This window comes from Gekko japonicus, unplaced genomic scaffold (genome assembly GCF_001447785.1).
Source record: "Gekko japonicus isolate JY-2015 unplaced genomic scaffold, Gekko_japonicus_V1.1 scaffold420, whole genome shotgun sequence".
NCBI classification, from domain to species: Eukaryota; Metazoa; Chordata; class Lepidosauria; order Squamata; family Gekkonidae; genus Gekko; species Gekko japonicus.
Window position 1 is genome coordinate 966,747 of NW_015159723.1, and position 19,164 is coordinate 985,910.

General features: G+C 51.1%; 1 protein-coding gene across 2 annotated transcripts in view; it reads right to left on the reverse strand.

The window, feature by feature from the left end:
* GSE1 (Gse1 coiled-coil protein) overlaps positions 1-19,164 on the reverse strand; it is a 486,799-nt gene that overhangs the window by 330,615 nt on the left and 137,020 nt on the right. For both annotated transcript variants that reach the window (XM_015422344.1, XM_015422274.1), the window contains exon 2: positions 6,372-6,531. In XM_015422344.1, coding sequence (XP_015277830.1) covers positions 6,372-6,531 — 160 coding nt within the window. The remainder of the gene's footprint in view (positions 1-6,371; positions 6,532-19,164) is intronic.

The window sequence follows — 19,164 nt, forward strand, 5'->3', positions numbered from 1 at the left end:
TAACAGGATTTGTGGCAAGGTAGGAGCTTTTGTGAGTCACGGCTCACTTCTTCCGATACAGCTAGACTGGGAGTCCCATCTGTCCACTCTCGAAGACATAAGGACGGATAGACTCACATTCTCGCTGTATCTGAAGAAGTGAGCCGTGACTCACGAAAGCTCCTCCCCTGCCACATACTTTGTCAGTCTTTAAGGTGCTCCTGGACTCTTGCTCTTTTCTGCTGCTACAGACAAACGAACACAGCCACCCATCTTGATCTAGCAGGAAGGAAGGTTGGCCTTAAATCAAATGGGGGGGGGAATGTGCACCATCACTCCAGCTGCACTGGAAAAGAGCAAGAATCCAAGAGTACCTTAAAGGTAAAGGTAAAGGTTTCCCTTGCTCGAAAGCCAGCCGAGTCCGACTCTAGGGTTGCGGTGCTCATCTCCGTTTCAAAGCCGAAGAGCCAGCGCTGTCCGAAGACGTTTCCGTGGTCATGTGGCCGGCATGACTAAACACCGAGGCGCACGGAACGCTGTTACCTTCCCACCGAAGTGGTCCCTATTTATCTACTTGCCATTTCTTGCTTTCGAACTGCTAGGTTGGCAGGAGCTGGAACTAGAGACGGGAGCTCACTCCATCATGCGGCACACTCGGGTCTCGAACTGCTGAACTACTGACCTTCCACAGCCTGCAGTTCAGCGTCTTAACCACTTGAGCCACCGCAGCTCCTTAAGAGCACCTTAAAGACTAACAAAATTTGTGGCAGAGGATGAGCTTCCGTGAGTCACAGCTCACTTCGGATATAGAGCCCACGTCCATCTGTCCTTTTATCTTGGGGAGTGGGCTCCCAGTCTAGCTGCGATCTGAAGAGGTGAGCCGTGACTCACGAAAGCTCCTCCCCTGCCACACATTTCATGAGTCTTCCAGGTGCTCCTGGACTCTTTCTACTGCTACAGACAGACTGGCTACCCATCTTGATCTATCTCTCCGGCGGACCATGCAGCAGTTTCTGAACCGGACTCAACTGTTTGGGTTGGGAGCAGGGCCAGCCCCAGCTTATTTAGCACTCTAGGTGAGGATCCCTTCTGGCGCCCCCCGTTGCCCCCCCGGTCAGAGCCAGTGGGGGGGCTGTTGGCGGAGGGCGAGTGCAGTTTGGGGCCCTGGTTGGGAGACACTTTCAGGCAGGGCAGGCCGAAATCCAGCTGGTGAAAGCAAACACTGCCTAGCTGCCCAATCCCAGGATTAGCGCCCCCAAAGGGCCAATGAGGGACAGCAGTTCGGAACAGCAAAATGACTTTTGAATGCTTCAGTATTGCCTTGTAACTTGTGCTGCTTTGACCTGAGCACCATTTGGGTGAGAAAGAAAAGAGAAGCACCTAGCATCTGAAGCCGGGCCCCAGGAAACATGGAATGGACTCAGTTGAGATTGGGGGGGGGGGCGGGCGGGCAGGGTGATCTAATCTGGGGCCTGATTTGCCATCTGCTGGAGGAATGGGAAATGGCACTGCCTGGGATCCACTGACTCCCGCCTGAAGAGTCCTGCGCTGTCTGGCTATGTTGGGGACTAGCACAGGGTACTTTTTAGATCCTCTCATCCCCTCCACTGGCCGCATGTTGGGAACAGGCTTCTGGAGACATGATAGAGGTTTAGGAAATGACGCATGGGGTGGAGAGAGTTGACAAAGTGAAATTTTTCTCCCTCTCTCAAAATACTGGAACTCAAGGGCATTCGGTGAAGCCGACGGGCAGTAGGTTCAGGACGGACAAAAGGAAATACCACTTTACACAGAGAGTGGTTAAAATGTGGAATTCGCTGCCAGAGGATGTGGTGATGGCCACGGGAAGAAACAGCTTTAAAAATGTGATTAGACAGATTTATGGAGGATGAAGTCTATCAATGGCTACTAGCCATGGTGACTGAGGGGAACCTCCACATTCAGAGGCGCTAAGCCTCTGAATCTCAGAGCCAGGAGGCAACATCAGTGGAAGGCCTCGGCCTCCATGCCCTGTTGTTGGCCGTCCAGAGGAACTGGTTGGCCACTGTGTGAGACAGGATGCTGGACTAGATGGACCACTGGTCTGATCCAGCAGGGCTCTTCTGGTGATCTTATCAGGGGAAGGCCTCGGCCTCCATGCCCTGTTGTTGGCCGTCCAGAGGAACTGGTTGGCCACTGTGTGAGACGGGATGCTGGACTAGATGGACCACTGGTCTGATCCAGCAGGGCTCTTCTGGTGATCTTATCAGGGGAAGGCCTCGGCCTCCATGCCCTGTTGTTGGCCGTCCAGAGAAACTGGTTGGCCACTGTGTGAGACAGGATGCTGGACTAGATGGACCACTGGTCTGATCCAGCAGGGCTCTTCTGGTGTTCTTACGGAGTCTTGTCAGGGAAGGCCTTATGGGTGGCCACCCATATCCTGAAGGAATCCAAACAATTGTATCCCTTGGACACTAACATGCTGAGGGATGAAGCTCTGGTTGGGGACTCTGCACGCTGGCCTTCTGACTCAAGACACAGGAAACAGAAGTGACAGCCGCAGGTTCCCGGGGCCCACATCGAAACCACTGTTGTGGCTTCACAAGACAGGAGCACTGTTTCAGCATCTCCAGGCTGGACGGGGCAGACCACAATACAGGCGGCCTGTACCTCCCCCCGTGGAAGTGGGAAGGGGCCGAGGGGGTGAATTTGAGCAGGAAAATGTCTCAGTGGGAAAAGGCAGAACAGCCCCTTCCGACTGCAACTTCCTTCGGCTTTTAAGTTTTTAAAATGTATACATTAGCTTAAAATAACTTTGCCCAAAAGGACAAGGGAGGCAACTGCAAATCCTGAACAGTGTGGACAGAAGGGACTGGAAGACTTCTCTCTGTCTCCCTCATGCCTAGAACTCTGGGTCGTGCCAGGACACCGACTGTGTTGTTGCCCCTGCTGGTTTCCCGCGTCACTGACAAGGACCACTGTGGGCTGTGCGATCTGCAGTGTGGTTCCCTACAGAGCGTCCAGGGGCATCTCCGGAAGAGAGGCCTCTCCTCCGGGCACCCAGTCAGGACTGCGAGAAACTGACGCCAGGATGTGCCCACCAATCACCCGCTTCCCTCCGTCCCCTGCTAAAAACCACACTACCTAAATCCCTGTTGCTCAGCTCTACTGACCCCCTTACCTGCTTGCTCCGTTTTCCATTTTTCTTCTTTAAAAATCACAGTTTTTGTCACAGAACAGAAAAGCAACAAACACCCTTTCCCAGCAATCCTCATAAGGTTTAAAGAAGCACTTTCCCCTTCCTGCCGTCTCTAAGGCACAGCGACGACGCAGCAAGCCAAAGTCTGTTATTTCCCACCCCCCTTCCTTTTCCCAGTTCAATGCATTTGTGGCTTCCTCAGTGCCTTTGTAAGCCAAACGTTTTATACCGAATCTGTGTTCGTGCAGTCCCCTCACACACGCACAAAGACTGCAAGTCTTAAGACACCAACACTCCCAACTCACATTTAATTTTTTTATTCAAACAAAAAAATTCTACACTGCCATCCTTCTTATAACAAGGTCCCAGCTTTCGGTTCCAAAATGTATATGTTCCCACGTACGCCGGGCAAAAACTCCCCAGGACCCTTGCCTCCTTCTGCAGGGAAGAGGGGGGTGACACTTCGTGTCTGAACCAGCCCTAAATGGATCGAGGAAGGGGGGACTTGCAAGACCCCTGGAGCACAGCCGGCCTCCGTCAATCTGGGCTCACTCACATGCAGCCGTCACGGCTTTGCTAACTCCTCCCTCCTTGACAGACAGCCAGGTTCTAGCCCAGGAACACAAAGGCCCTGCCTCAAGGAGCCGGTGGATAAAATACAGCAGGCTTCTAACAAACCATTCCTCAGTGTCTCTCCCAACTGAGTACTGTAATTAGCACTCGCAACTTCACATGGCCCCTTCCAGGCCAGGGCTCCTGCGCCCAGCTGGCTGGCAGTTAAAAGCTCACCCACTGCCAAGGAGCCTCTCCAAACCCTTATTGTGGAACAGCACCACCAGGTGACTCTGCAGCAAGTGCAGGGAACTCTGCCAGCTCTTTCCAGACTTCTCTGGGAAGGTGCTGGGCTCAGAGGTCCACTGGACCGCAGGAGAACCACGTCCCATGCCCTGTCCGTAACAGGCAAACCACAGGTGTGGGCAGCCACAGTATGCCTCTGCGCCAGCACGCGGGGAAGACAAAGAGTGGATGTTGAAGTGTTAACACATTCCCCTTCTCTGCACAGTCCCAAGGCAAACTGCGTCCTTAAAGGACTCCTTTAGTCGAGGAGAGCCTTTTTCTGGCACCTTCGAGTGACAGCTAGGGAGGAGAAGAGTTGGATTTATACCCCACCCTTCACTCGGAGTCTCAGAGCGGCTTGCAATCCTTCCCTTCCTCTCCCGACAACAGACATCCTATGAGGCAGGCGGGGCTGAGAGAGCTCTGAGAAAACTGCTCCTGAGAGAACAGCTCTGAGAAGACTTGTGACTGGCCGAAGGTCACCCAGATGGCAGAATATGGAGGAGGGGGGAATCAAACCCGGTTCTCCCAGATTAGAGTCTGCCACACTTAACCATTACCCCAAACTGGCTCTGAATGCCCCCTCTCACCCCTTTTTCTGGCCCTCTGTTCTGGCAAGATGCAGCTTCAACTGTTTTCTAGACGCCCTTGTGGTGGACAGAGACATTCTGGGATGTGCAAGGTCTTCCTCTGAAATATTTATCAAACCCAACAGTGCAAGGACACTGTACGTGGTTAAGTGTGTGGAGAACTGGGTTTGATTCCCACTCCTCCACTTGCAGCTGCTGGATGACCTTGGGCAAGCCATAGTTCTGTCACAGCTGTCCTTGAAAGGGCAGTTTCTGTCAGAGCTCTCTCAGCCCCGCCTACCTCACAGGGTGTCTGTTGTGGGGAGGGGAAGGGAATGGCGTTTGTAAGCCGCTCTGAGACTCCAAGTGAAGGGCGGGGTATAAACCCAATCTCTTCTTCTTCTTCTTCACTCCCTGGTGCTGTCTAGTGCCATACCGGGGGCAATTTAAAAAAAGTGGCGCCCAGCTAGGAATCGCCACTTCCTTGCTCTTGGATTTGCCACGGCATCCCATTTTACCAAAACTCCGTCGGCCCAGTTGTCTCGGAAGGCCCGTCTCTCCCTTCCTCCAGCTGCCGAAGAGGAAAACTCTCTTCTTCTCGAAGCCGGGCTCTGCACCCCAAGCCCTGGAGGGCCTCTGGGAACAAGCCAGGCCCAGGAGGAGAGGTACGAGACGCCTGCCCCAGGAATGCTGCAGCTCCTGACCGGGAGGATGCTGAACTCCCCGGAGACGGCACCCAGCCAGGCCTCCTGTCGGGGCACTCGAAGCGCAGGCGTGTCCTCTTTCGCTGACACTGATGGCGATGAGAGAGGTCTTTAGTGGGGACTGGAACATGCACGGGGCCTTGGCTGCTGTATCACTGGCTCACCTGGCCAAGAGAATCCCCAGCGTAGGCCGGGGGGAGGGGCTGGTGATCACTGGGAGACCCTGTGCTCTTCAGAACCACGGTGGAGACCAGCTCAAATTGGACTAGTGTGGAATCCACTTCACCACCTGATTCTGCATTAGCCTCAGTTCAGCGCACGATAAAGGTTGCAAAATGACCACCTCACCTGGATTCGAACCCAGTAGCACCTCAAAGACTTTCTTACACGCCCGGGGAAATGCTGATGGCCACTTTGGGGCCAAGAAGCAATTTTTCTCCAGGACGGTTTGGCCCCAGGATGCTGGAAGTTTTTTGTCATCTTCGGGGCGTGGAACAGCGGTCACTGCGGGCGTGGAGGGGGAGGTATTTGTGAATTTCCTGCATTGTGCAGGGGGTTGGACTAGATGACCCCAGGGGATCCCTTCCAACTCTATGATTCTAACAAGAGTTTCAGGGTATGAGCTTCTGAGAGTTAAAGCTCCCGTCGTCACATATAAGGACTCTGGGATCTCCACCCCGACATGTATCTGACGAAGGCAGCTTTGACTCTCGAAAACCCGTGCCCTGAAAACCTTGCTGGTCTCTAAGCTGCTTCTGGATTCGAATCTGGCCTCTTCTACTGCAGACCAACACTGCAACCCTCTGAAAACAGACACCTGCATTCTTGATGGTTCTGAAGGAGGGAGACCGCCAGAACCTCACCCGACTCTCAAACAGGAGAACAGACCGTGTCTCCTTTTTCTGAAGCCCTGCCCAGGTTTACATCACTTCCGGTGGACCCACCTGTCAGATGATTGTCATCTGACTCAAGACTCCACCCCCTCCACTTCCCACAGCTTGGCTTTGGCACCTCCTGCACACGCGTCTGGCGCAAATGCTCTCTCGTCTACCACCTCACCTGCGGGCTCATGCTTCGGATGGAGACAACGGAGAGGGCACTTACTTGTGGTTCCCGGGGCTGCGCCCTCCGCATCCACGCCGGTCCTGTGATCCGTGGCTGCTCCGTTCCCCGAAGCCGCGCTCTCCACGGTGCCTGGTGGGCGTGGGGCCGGCTCGGTGGCAGGTAGGTGGGCAGCAGTTGTCTCGAGAGAAAAGGCTGGTGCCTGGAACGGAAAGCCAGAGAGGAAAGCTGTGAGTGCTAATGAGGAGAGTTTTGAAAACACGTGGTCAAGGCTTTACAGACGGATTGAAGACTACAGGAAACGAACTGTGTACGCCACCGAAGCAGAATACAATTAAAGCATAATAACAAGATTATTGACCGTAATAAGTGCAAAAGTAGGGACTGACATGTTAAGGTGTGGAGAACTGTTTTTGCTTGGTGAGGGAAAACTCAAGAGATACTTAATGGTTTCGATTCTCCCAGTCTATGTTCGTTTGTAGATTTGTTTTGTCTTTGTTGTTCTGTGTGCTGCTTGTTATAAAATAAAAAAGTGGATTATTTTTTTTAAAAAAAGAAAGCTGTGAGTGCTCTGCCCAGAAATGGGAGAGGTCAGCTTTGGTCCGGTCCCACCACAAACACACACATCTGATTCAGCCGCCCCCATTAGGAGCTGGTCAACCTGACCTTCAGGAGACAGGAAAGCAGGAATTGTTGACTTGGTCTATAAGAACATAAGAAGAGCCCTGCGGGATCAGACCAATAATCCATCTAGTCCAGTATCCTGTCTCACACAGTGAGAAGAAGAAGAAGAAGAAGAGATTTGATTTATATTCCGCCCTTCACTACCCAAAGGAGTCTCAGAGCGGCTTACAAACTCCTTTCCCTTTCCCTCCCCACAACAGACACCCTGTGAGGTAGGTGGGGCTGAGAGAGCTCTTACAGAAACGCCTCTTTTTTCAAGAACGGCTCTTATCAGAACTACGGCTTGCCTAAGGTCATCCAGCCAGGTGCAAGCGGGGGAGTGGGGAATCAAACCCGGTTCTCCCAGATTAGAGTCCGTGCACTTAACCACTACACCAAACTGGCTCTCTGGACCAGTTCTTCTGGACCAGTTCCTCTGGACAGCCAACAACAGGTCATAGAGGCCAAGGCCTTCCCCTGATAAGAATATTAGAAGAGCCCTGCTGGATCAGACCAATAGTCCATCTAGTCCAGCATCCTGTCTCACCCAGTAGCCAACCAGTTTCTTTGGACAGCCAACAATTCCTCTGGAGGGTCCACAACAGGACATAGAGCCTGAGGCCTTCCCCTGATGTTGCCTCCGGGGTCTGGGATTCAGAGGTTTAGTGCCTCTGAATGTGAAGGTTCCCTTCAGCCACCATAGCTAGTAGCCACTGATAGACTTCATCCTCCATGGATCTATCTAATCCCATTTGAAAGATGTTTCTTCCCATGGCCATCAATACATCGTCTGGCAGCAAATTCCACATTTGAATCACTCGCTGTGTAAAGCGGTATTTGCTTTTGTCCGTCCTGAACCTACTGCCCATCAGCGAAAATTGGATGCCCCCGAGTTCTAATCTTTGGGGAAAGGGAGAGAAAAATTATACCCTACCTTTCTCCCCAGTGGGGACCCACTGTTCTACTCAGTCTTATACTCACAACAACCCTGAGAGGTACGTCAGGCAGGGAGTGTGTGAGTGGCCCAAGGTCACCCCAGTGAGCTTCCATGGGGATTCGAACCTGGGTCTCCCAGAGATCCTAGTCCAGCGCTCCGACCGCTACACCATATACAAAAGGAGGTGACAGAAATGACCTTTCTCTGGCATGGCATCACTTTGGTTCAGGGCCGGGTAAGTCACTCTCTCTCTCAGCCTAACCTGCCTCACAGGGTTGTTGGGAGGCTAGGCTGAGAGGAGAAGAAGAAGAGATTGGATTTATACCTTGCCCTTCACTACCCAAAGGTGTCTCAGGGCGGCTTACAGACTCCTTTCCCTTCCCCTCCCCACAACAGACACCCTGTGAGCAGTGTTCCCTCTAAGCTGAGTTAGTGCACCAAGTTTTTTAGCCTCCGGCTCACACATTTTTGTCTTAGCTCAGGAAGGAGGGCTCCAGTGCTAACTCATTTATGCAGCAGCCAAATTGCTTGCTCACAACTTTAACTCCTGTAGCTCACAAAGCAGAATCTTTGCTCACAAGACTCCACAGCTTAGAGGGAACATTGCCTGTGAGGCAGGTGGGGCTGAGAGAGCGCTTGACAGAAACGGCTCTTTTTCAAGAACAGCTCTTATCAGAACTACGGCTTGCCCAAGGCCATCCAGCCAGGTGCAAGTGGAGGAGTGGGGAATCAAACCCAGTTCTCCCAGATTAGAGTCCGCACGCTTAACCACTTCACCAAAGCATGTGACTGGCTCAAAGTCACACCACAGGCTTCCATGGCAGAGTGGGGATTTCAACCTGGGTCTCCCAGAATCCCAGTCCGACATTCTAAGCACAGCAGTATACTGGCTCTCAAAAATCGATCTCTCTTGCCCAGTTAGCAAGACACGCATGTGTTGCCCAGCATTACGCTGCATATGCGTCAGCTCAAATCCATCCGGTTCACCACATGCACATCCTGGATCACAGGAAGGCACAACAGTGATATTTCCACACATAAGGGCCAATTCTCCCGGCCCCCGTGGTCCTGGCAAAGCCAAAGAACGTGCCGCATGAACTGTTTGGTGCAATTCTGTGTGCCGCCGAATGCATCTCTATTTTATTTTTATTGATTTAAGCCGTTCCCGTGTTGACTCTCGACCCAACTCAGGGTCCCAAAGGTGGTGGACATCCAAACATGCCAAACGTTTAAAAAACTGAAACATTTCCAACATTTCCAACAGCAATAATAATACTTTAAACAATTAAGGTGCGTTAAGTGCTTACCTAAACCGTGTGAACCTAAACAGCATGATAAAAAGTAGAGACATTACCCTGCCAACAAAAGTCTGCATGGTCAAAGCAATGGTATTCCCAGTAGTCATGTATGGCTGCGAGAGTTGGACTATAAGGAAGGCCGAGCGCCGAAGAATAGATTCTTTTGAACTATGGTGCTGGAGAAGACTCTTGAGAGTCCCTTGGACTGCAAGAAGATCAAATCAGTCAATCCTAAAAGAAATCAACCCTGAATGTTCCCTGGAAGGCCAGATAATGAAACTGAAGCTCAAATACTTTGGCCACCCAATGAGAAGGGAGCACTCACTGGAGAAGAAGACCCTGATGCTGGGAAAGATTGAAGGTCAAAGAAGACGGGGACGGCAAAGGATGAGATGGTTAGACAGTGTCATAGATGCAACGAACATGAAATTGAGCAAACTTCAGAGGACGGTGGAAGACAGGAAGGCCTAGTGTGATCTGGTCCATGGGGTCGCAAAGAGTCGGACTCGACTGTGCGACTGAACAACAACAAAACAGTGCTTAGAGTCGCAAAGAGTCTGACTGTGCGACTGAACAACAACAAGAGCTTTTTTGCTGCTGCTGCAGCAGCAGGTGAAACGGCGGCATGCGCAACTCGTGCACCAAGCCTGTGACTTAAGCAACCAGCACTCTGTAAAACATGTTTTCGACACAGCCTGGAAAGAGACACGTCTCTGAGATGAACCTGGCAAGAGGGCCAGGAGAACCGGACTTGGTCTACAGCGCAGGATCGTCCTGAACTGCCGTGTTCCAGACTGAAGGTGCACACTCTGTCCCGGGACCCTCCCGTCCCACGTTCGTCCTTCCGAAGCCAACAGCGCAACGCCACCGTGGTTCTCAGCAAAACAGCCGAGGCCTGCCCCGCAGGCTGTGCTGGATCAAAGGTAGCGTCTGTTGCAGCCGGAGGAATGGCAGGAACGGCAAACAGGTGCAGGGCGCTCCACCCAGTCCTCATTTCACCTCTTCCCAAACTCAGCCTGAGCCCTATCCAACTAAGTCCTTTCGCTCTTCCTGGCATGAGCTTGGCTGTGTTTATGTGCGGGAGTGGGCATGAGCTACAATTCCACAGGAGCCCGGGAAAACTGCAGGCTCTGAGCGTATAAAACAGCTTTCTGAGGATCAACCTTTTTTATTTAAAAGAAAACTGCATGGGCACAACCAGTGTTCCCTCTAAGCTGAGTTAGTGTGAGCTAGCTCACAGTTCTTTAGCCTCCAGCTCCCACATTTTTGTCTTAGCTGAGGAAGGATGGCTCCAGAGCAAACTAATTTATGCAGCAGCCAAATCGCTCGCTCACCACCTTAATGCCGGTAGCTCACAAAAGTAGAGTTTTTGCTCACAGGACTCCACAGTTTCGAGGGAGCATTGGGTGTAAAGATGGGGATTGGATGTCTGTGAGAACCACCTGCCAAAATCTCAGGATCCATTACCTGGCTAACATTTCTAGTGGCCAAAGGGATGGGGTTGACCCACAGGACTGGGTCGCACACAATATGCATCGCTGTGCGGTTTTTTACTGAGCATGCCCGGTGGCACGTCCAGCTGACAATTCCTCTCCGTGCGGCCAAGGAATACCACCAGAAAAACCAGAGGGGAATTGAGAGCCGCTGGGCAACTCTCCATCACACCTGAGACGCTGCGAATCAATTTGGGAGCAAGGGGAAAGCCCAAATGAACAAGCTGACTTTGTCAGCATGGTTTATGCAGGTTACAGAACGGACCTTGGTACAGCCTTTTCAAGATGATGGAGTTAACCACAGACGACGTGCAGCGGAGAAGCCCTGAGTGCTCTTTCCCCAAAAGCCACACACTGTTCCAACCACAGCACATTCTTGGCAAGAACCCGTGTGCCCTATATGGCTTGTCAGTCCATCTAGCTTGGCACGGTCTGCTCTGCCTGGTATCAGTTCTCCGGGCCCCAAATCAGGGCAGCGTCTTTCCTAACACCTGTGATCAGAGACTTTGTCACTTGAGATGCAAGGATTTGGACCCAGGGCCTTCTGCACACCGAGCAGGTGCTCTGTCACATCCCAGGAAAGGGACGTCTGAGCCCCAAGTTTTACAGAGGACCAGATATGCAACACCAGTGAATCCAGAGAGGAGACTTGCGCAATGGAAACTACATAGGTCAGAACTTGGAATCCCCCCCACACACACACACACACCCTCACTCTGATCTATGAGCGGGCAAGCTAGGGTTGCCTTACAGAAAGGAATTTTATGATAATCCAATTTTTAAAAGAAGAATAAGAGACTGGATTTATACCCCTTCACTCCCCAAGGAGTCTCAGAGCTGCTTGCAAACTCCTTTCCCTTCCCCTCCTTTCAACAGACACCCTGTAAGGGAGGTGGGGCTGAGAGAGCTCTGACAGAAACAGCTCTTTTTCAAGAACAGCTCTTATCAGAACTATGGCTTGCCCAAGGTCATCCAGCAGGTGCAAGTGGAGGAGTGGGGGAACCATACCCGGTTCTCCCAGATTAGAGTCCACACACTTAACCACTACACCAAACTGGTACGTCTGAGGCCCACGTTTTACAGAGGACGAGATAAGAAACACCGGTGAATCCAGAGAGGAGACTTGTGCAATGGAAACTACACAGGTCAAAGCTGGGAAGCCCCCCCCCCATGCCCCCTCACTCTGATCTATGAGCGGGCAAGCGAGGGTTGCTTTACAGAGTGGAATTTTATGATAATCCATTTTTTTTAAGGATTAATCCTCTAAAACTGGGGCAACTAAGTAAGACGAATGGCATGCGAACTCGGCCCACAGAGCTCTTTGGTTTAGTGAGGGACACGTATGAGCAAAGAGCATAAATCCGCCATTCGTTTCCTGGAACGGTTCGATTTATGGGCCAAGCTGCCCGGGTTTGGCAAATCCCGCCAGCCCTCCAGCGGCAGCACTTCCTGACTCCCAGCCTGCAGTCCTTTCCACCTGGCTGCCTGAAGAAGGCTCTGGAGACATCAGGCTCCTTGGCCGGAGCTGAGGCCGAGAGGTCTCAAAGTACGCAGGTGACCCTGTGGACCAGTGTTCCCTCTAAGCTGAGTTAGTGTGAGCTAGCTCAGACTTCTAGCCTCCGGCTCACACATTTTTGCCTTAGCTCAGGAAGGAGGACTCCAGAGCAAACTCATTTATGCAGTAGCCAAACCCCTCGCTCACAACTTTAATACCAGGAGCTCACAAACTAGATCCTTTGCTCATGAGGCTCCACAGTTTAGAGGGAGCATATTCCCCAAGGCTTGTTAAGGAAGACATGGGCATAGCTCGTCCCTTGCAGTTCTCTTAGTCGATTAATTGAAAAATGACTCTTCCCAAATGATGGGACTGATTGCTGCCTGTTTGGTGTTGTGTAGTTTGGTGTAGTTTGGTGTCGTGGTTAAGTGCGCGGAGTCTAATCTGAGAGAACCGGGTTCGATTCCCCACTTCTCCACATGCAGCTGCTGGCGTGACCTTGGGCAAGCCATAGTTCTGGCACAGCTGTTCTTGAAAAAAGAGCAAGAGCGGTTTCTGTCAGAGCTCTCTCAGCCCCGCCTCCCTCACAGGGTGTCTGTTGTGGGGAGGGGAAGGGAAAGGAGTTTGTAAGCTGCTTTGAGACTCTCTCGGGTAGTGAAAGGCAGGGTATAAATCCAATCTCAAAGTCTCAGGTTTCATACCTTTAAAGCCAGAATAAATGTGTTAAACAATCAGGTTTCTAGTCCTCATGTGGCATCACCAGGAGTCACCCATGCACTCCTAAGCAACGCTCCCTCTAAGCTGTGTTGTGAGCAAACATTCTACTTGGTGAGTTCCTGGCATGAAAGCGGTGAGCGAGCGATTTGGCGGCTGCATAAATCAGTTTGCTCTGGAGCCCATCCTTCCGGAGCGAGGACAAAAAAGCGTGAGCCGGAAGCTAAAAGACTGTGAGCTAGCTCACACTAACTCAGCTTAGAGGGAACACTGCTCCCAAGATGTGCTCGACGTGTGAGGGTGATATTCGCCCCAGCTGCCCTTCCCCCAGGCTCAGTAGAAACAGAATTAAATGGACACATGCAAAACAGCTCCGTTTGCATTGCCTCTGCCAGTACTACAATTCAACTCTCCTGGCTGACTGATTTACCTGAGTCCTGCTTCCAGGGTGGCCTCTCCGCTTCTCTAAAATAGCTACGAAAGTCTTTTGCCCACTGGAGGTTTAGGGAGGTCACTTAAGGTAATGAGGCCGTTTCAGGTTAGCCAGTGTGAAACGGGAAGGGAGAGGACACCAGGCCGCAGATCCAGAGCGGGGACAGTCATGTCCAGCAGAAGGGAAGGGACTTACAGACCCACCAGCCAGGTTTGCGGAGGCCGGGAGCCCCTGTGGGGGTGGGGAGATTTCTCACTTGCAACTGCTCTTTTTCAAGGACAGCTGTGCCAGAGCTTGTGACGGACCCAAGGTCACACCAGCAGCTGCAAGTGGAGGAGTGGGGAATCAAACCCGGTTCTCCCAGATTAGAGTCCGCGCACTTCACCACTACTCCAAAAGCTTCTCTTTTTCAAGAACAGCTCCGACAGAACTACAGCTTGCCCAAGGTCACATCTGCAGCTGCAAGTGGAGGCGTGGGGAATCAAACCCAGATTAGAGTCCGCGCACTTAACCACTACACCAAACTGACACTGCAGCCCAGTGTGCAAGTATGTAATCGGCAATCTCGGTTCCGAGTTATCAGGCTCCACGTGGGTGGCCCACTCGTCGCTAGCAACCACATTTCACCACCAGGAGAGAAGAGCACTTTGTCATCTTGGGGTGTGACTTGAACACGCACGGGGTGACTGCGGAAGGCCCAGAAGCCTGGTAACGTGGACAGAGGGTCCGTTTTGGCTGTGAGAAAAGGGGCATGGATCGAATCCTGCCTCAGCCTCGGGCAGATCGTTGCCTTCCCAGATAAATGACGGAGGACCTGTGTTCTGATTGCAAACTCTTTGGGGCGGAGACCTGCTCAGTCCTCTTGTACTCCGCTAAGCGCAGACACAATACTAAACGGAAGAAGAAGAAGAGAAGAAGAGGAGATCGGATTTATACCCCGCCCTTCACTACCCAAAGGTGTCTCAGAGCGGCTTACAAACATCTTTCCCCTCTCCTCCCCACAACAGGCACCCTCCTGTGAGGTAGGTGGGGCTGAGAGAGCTCTGACAGAAACTGCTCTTTTTCAAGAACAACTCTTATCAGAACTACGGCTTGCCCATGGTCATCCAGCAGCTGCATGTGGAGGAGTGGGGAATCAAACCCGGTTCTCCTAGACTGGAGTCCACGCACTTAACCAGGGAGAAAGAGAGCCAACTGGCGCATTCTCTAATGGCCCACCCCGGCACCTCACTGCGCCTGCCAGCCAGGTCGTCTTCCCCCTCTCCATTGCGAATTATGTCTCTGCACACCATGCTGTAGTGTTAGCCCTTCCCCAGCAAGTCAGAAATCCCCCCTCACTGCACCTGCGCAAGCCAGTCCAGCCACCATGCCGGATCTTCTCGTTGCTTCCTTCTGTGGCCCAGCAGGAAGCAGCAGGAAGAGCCAGCAAGACCATGGCGCACCAGGGGTTGGGTGGGTGTCTGCCCTGGGGGTACGAGGGTCGTCTATGGGGGGCACTGCCCCTAATGCCCCAGGGTATTTATTATTTTATTTTATTTTATTTTTGGGATTTATATCCCGCCCCATCCAAAGTCAGCTCGGGGCGGCTAACAAGCGGCCATGCCGGAATTAAAATATGCATACAGCAGCATAATAAAAACAGATTAACATAAAATTTGGTGCTCACATAGCTACGGCCCTGGGCTATAGTCACATGCAATGAACACATATGAAGCGGCTTCATACTGAATCAGGCCTTCAGTCCATTCAGGTCAGCCTTGTCTACTCAGACTGGCAGTGGCTCCCCAGGGTCTCAGGCAGAGGTCTTTCACATCACCTTCCACCTGATCCTTTTAACTGGAGATGCCGGGGATTGAACCTGGGACCTTCTGCATGCCAAGCAGAGGCTCTGCCACTGAGCCACAGCCCCTCTTTACAGCTCTCCAGGGTCTCAGGCAGAGGTCTTTCCCATCACTTCCTGCCTGGTCCTTTTTAACAGGAGATGCCGGGGACTGAACCTGGGACCTTCTGCATGCCAGGCAGAGGCTCTGCCACTGAGCCACAGCCCCTCTTTACAGCTGTCCAGGGTCTCAGGCAGAGGTCTTTCTGTTGAAATTGCAAGTTGCTTACACTTCAGTCATTACAGAGTTAAATGTTGTTTGTTAGGAAACAAGATGTTAGGTTACATAATGTATTCAACAGCGGGAAAGTTTGTGGGAGTTGTTTATCCTAATGAAGTGAAATGCTTTGATCTAGCATTAATGTATTCACAAGGTTTATGGCCCTTTGTGTGAAGCAGAGAGGAAGTTCTCTTCTAGAAGTCAAGACAGTTAGAAAGATGTAGCTGTTAGCATATAGTACTGAAAGTAACTGCAAGTATGTAACCATTTTATTTTATTTCTTTTATCCAAAGTATTTTTACCTATGTTTTATTTTGTTTTACAGTAAAGACATTTTTCTTTTACTAAGTGTGGCTCTTGTGTTTGCAATACGACCATCGATCTTGAATCTCAGAATCCCAACACTTTCCCATACCTACTACCTGATCCTTTGAACTGGAGATGCCGGGGATTGAACCTGGGGCCTTCTGCATGCCAAACAGAGGCTCTACCATTGAGCCACAACAGTCATAACGGAAGCCCCATGCAAAGGACAGGGCTACACCAGCAACGGCATCCATGTTTACAAAAGCCAGCTTGCAATATTCCATCACGTGATGTGGCCTAAGTATACTGAGCCCTAGCCGGGGGGGGGGGGGGGGGATGTACACAACAAGCTCCATGCAAAACACTTCCCTCCTCACATTATGATGGGCATTTATGCTGGCAATGACCACCACAGTTGCAGTGGAAGAAGATTTAGGGCCAACGGCTAGCGGACAACTCCGTTCTGCAAAGGGCAAAGGTGAACAGTGCAGGTTTGTCATCTCCACCTCCCCACTTCTCAAGCAGTGAAAAGTTCAGGGTGACCTTTGCAAAGACAGGTTTCTTTTGGAGGAGAGCACAGCGGAGACAGGGTTGGGCGGAGGACCCCAGAGGGCGCCGAAACAAGTACGCGCATCTGTAACGCTGGCCGAAAAACACCAAAATCGGTTTCTCTCTAGAGATGTAAAATTTCTGGAAATTTTGAAGCTCGGGAAAAAAGACGTTTTTTTTCCTGGGGTTTTTGTTGTTGTTGTTGTTGAAAAAAATGGAAATTTTCGGAAAAATTGAAAAAAATGCTACATTAGCACTTCTTTTGTATTTTCCAGATTGAAAGTCATTCTGTTACTTTAGGAACATAAAATATGACTATGGACATTTTTACTTGGCATGAAATTGTCACAACTAGCATACTAAAAATATAGTGTATCCAAACAATTATTACAAACAGAATACCCAACCACATGCAAAAACAAAACTGAAACTTTTTTATTTCCTTCTGACAATCGCACCTCCTAAAGGAAGAAATGCATCTTGTTCTTGCATTGGAGAGTTCAGTTTGTAACCTAGGACTTGCTTGTCCTCAGTGCACAGAAATCTGTCCTCAGTGCACAGATAAGAAATGATTTGGAGAATACTTGAACACCTTGTCTTAAAATATTTTATTTGTCATGTTAAAATGAAACGTTCCATAATCATTTTTTTTCCCTTTTCGTTTCTTTTTTCAATTTTTCGGAAAAAAACAAAAAGTCTTCAGGAAAAAAACGGAAAAAAACCCACCAGTTTTTTCCGAATTTTTCCAGTTTTTTCCCGGGCCTTCACATCTCTATTTCTCTCCATCAGGAGCAAGGAAACCTTCTTAGCCAGACCAGGATAACCCAGTTCTAGCCTCACACTCCCTCAACAGCCACTCAATCCAGATTGGGGTGTTTTTTTTAGTGGTTTGCCATTGCCCGCCTCTGCATAACAGCCCTGGGCTTCCTTGGTGGTCTCCTATCCAAGTACCGACCAGGGCTGATCCCACTTAGCTTCTGAGATCTGGCAAAACGGGCCTGCCTGGGCTATCGAGGTCAGGGCTTCCCCCCAGATGTTCAAAAGAAAAAGACTTCCTCACCTTGACTCTCCCGTGCTTCATGTCTCCCACCCAGGACTGTCCCACCCTGACTCCAGCTAGCTAGCGGGACACGACCGATCAGCAGACAAGGTTCACACGGCGCTTTGGAGACGCTTCCCCGCCTACCCGCAAGCCCCCAAGAAACCCTCCTACGACAGGAGCCATCCACAGTGACCTGTGGGGCCACCTCCCACCCACTAGCCCATAACCTCCCCGGCAGCACCTGCTCCGGACTTTTCTGCTAAACAAATGCACACAAATAATACCCGGGGCTCTCTTGCAGAGTTGCAGCTGGCAGTTGGGGGGGGGGGAGAGGGAGGTTAATTACAAAGGAGGGCCCGGGGACACTCCGGTGAAGAGGGCCTGAAGTGCGGGGAACAATTATTAGTTATTAGCACCGCTGACCTACTAAATGGATGCAGCGCGAGGCCGATAGGCAATCAGCCGGCAGTTAAATGTGTATTAGACTCTGTTCTAGGATTAATTAAACTCCGAGGCTTCTGGAGTGCAGACGGGCAGGCTGCAGGCGGTCGAGCCCGGCCGGAAGGCACGGGAGTAGACGGCACAGGATGGATACCTGGGAGAAAGACCCAGGCGGGGCCAGGCCGCGCAAGGTCCTGGGCTTGGAGTCAGGGAGGCTGGGTTCCCAGCTTATTCCTAGGTGGATGAACACAATTCGGGTGCCTTCCCTTAGTCTTGAGGAACACGGCTGGGAAAGCTCTCGTCAGCCTCTCTCGGTACACCCCCCGAAGAGCATTATGCTCTAGGGAACAAAATCTCCTGGTGATCCCTGGCCCAAAAGAGGTCCATCTGTCCTTCACCACAGCCACGGCCTTCTCGGCCCTGGAACTGGCTAAGACAAAAATGTGTGAGCCGAAGGCTAAAAAAAGCTGTGAGCTAGCATTAACTCAGCTTAGAGGGAACACTGACACCCTGCGAGACTTGGTCCAGTTCCTCAGGGCCTGTCAGACGGAGATGTCCCACCAGGCCTAGGGTTGAGGACAACAACGGGTTGACATCAAGCCTGGCCTTTGTTATCCCCCCTCCCCCCGAAGATGGGTATAAATTGGTAGCCAACGCCATCCGAACAAACTTTACCTCACATTGTTGTTGTTTTAGCTGTTTTAATTGAAATTGTTTTAGTTGTGTTTCATTATTATTGATCGATTAATAATATGTATTTACTGAGTGTTGTACACCGCCCTGAGCCCTTCAGGGCAGGGTGGTCTATGAATTAAATAAATCAATAAATCATCATCGGGACTTCCCCCCCCCTTTTTTTCTTGAAAAAAAGGTGCCGGAGCTCTCAATTGGGAAATGACATTTTCAATCTGTATACTGAAAACGCACGAACTTTTAAACGTTTTTAAAAGAATGTTGCCGAAGGGGTTCCAGAACTCCGTTCTGGCGCATCCCACCAGAAAAAAAAGCAGCAACAACAATGATAACGATAATAATAATCAGGGCTATTTTGGGGCAGGAACACACTGGAACGGAGTTCCGGCTGGCTCCCAAGTTGGCCACGCCCAGCAGGAACTCATTAGCATAATAGGCCACACCCAACAGCAGAGACTCATTTGGATTGGCTACATTAGGGGTGTGTGGCCTAACATGCAAAGGAGTTCCTGCTACAAAAAAACCCCGGGTTTTGACAACAAACAAGGTAAACAGAATAAGAAGCAAGAGGTAGGTGTGGCTGGATGAGCACACTTCTGGTAACATGGGGGTGTGGCCTAATATGCTAATGAGTTTCTGCTGTTGGGTGTGGCCTATTATGCTAATGAATTC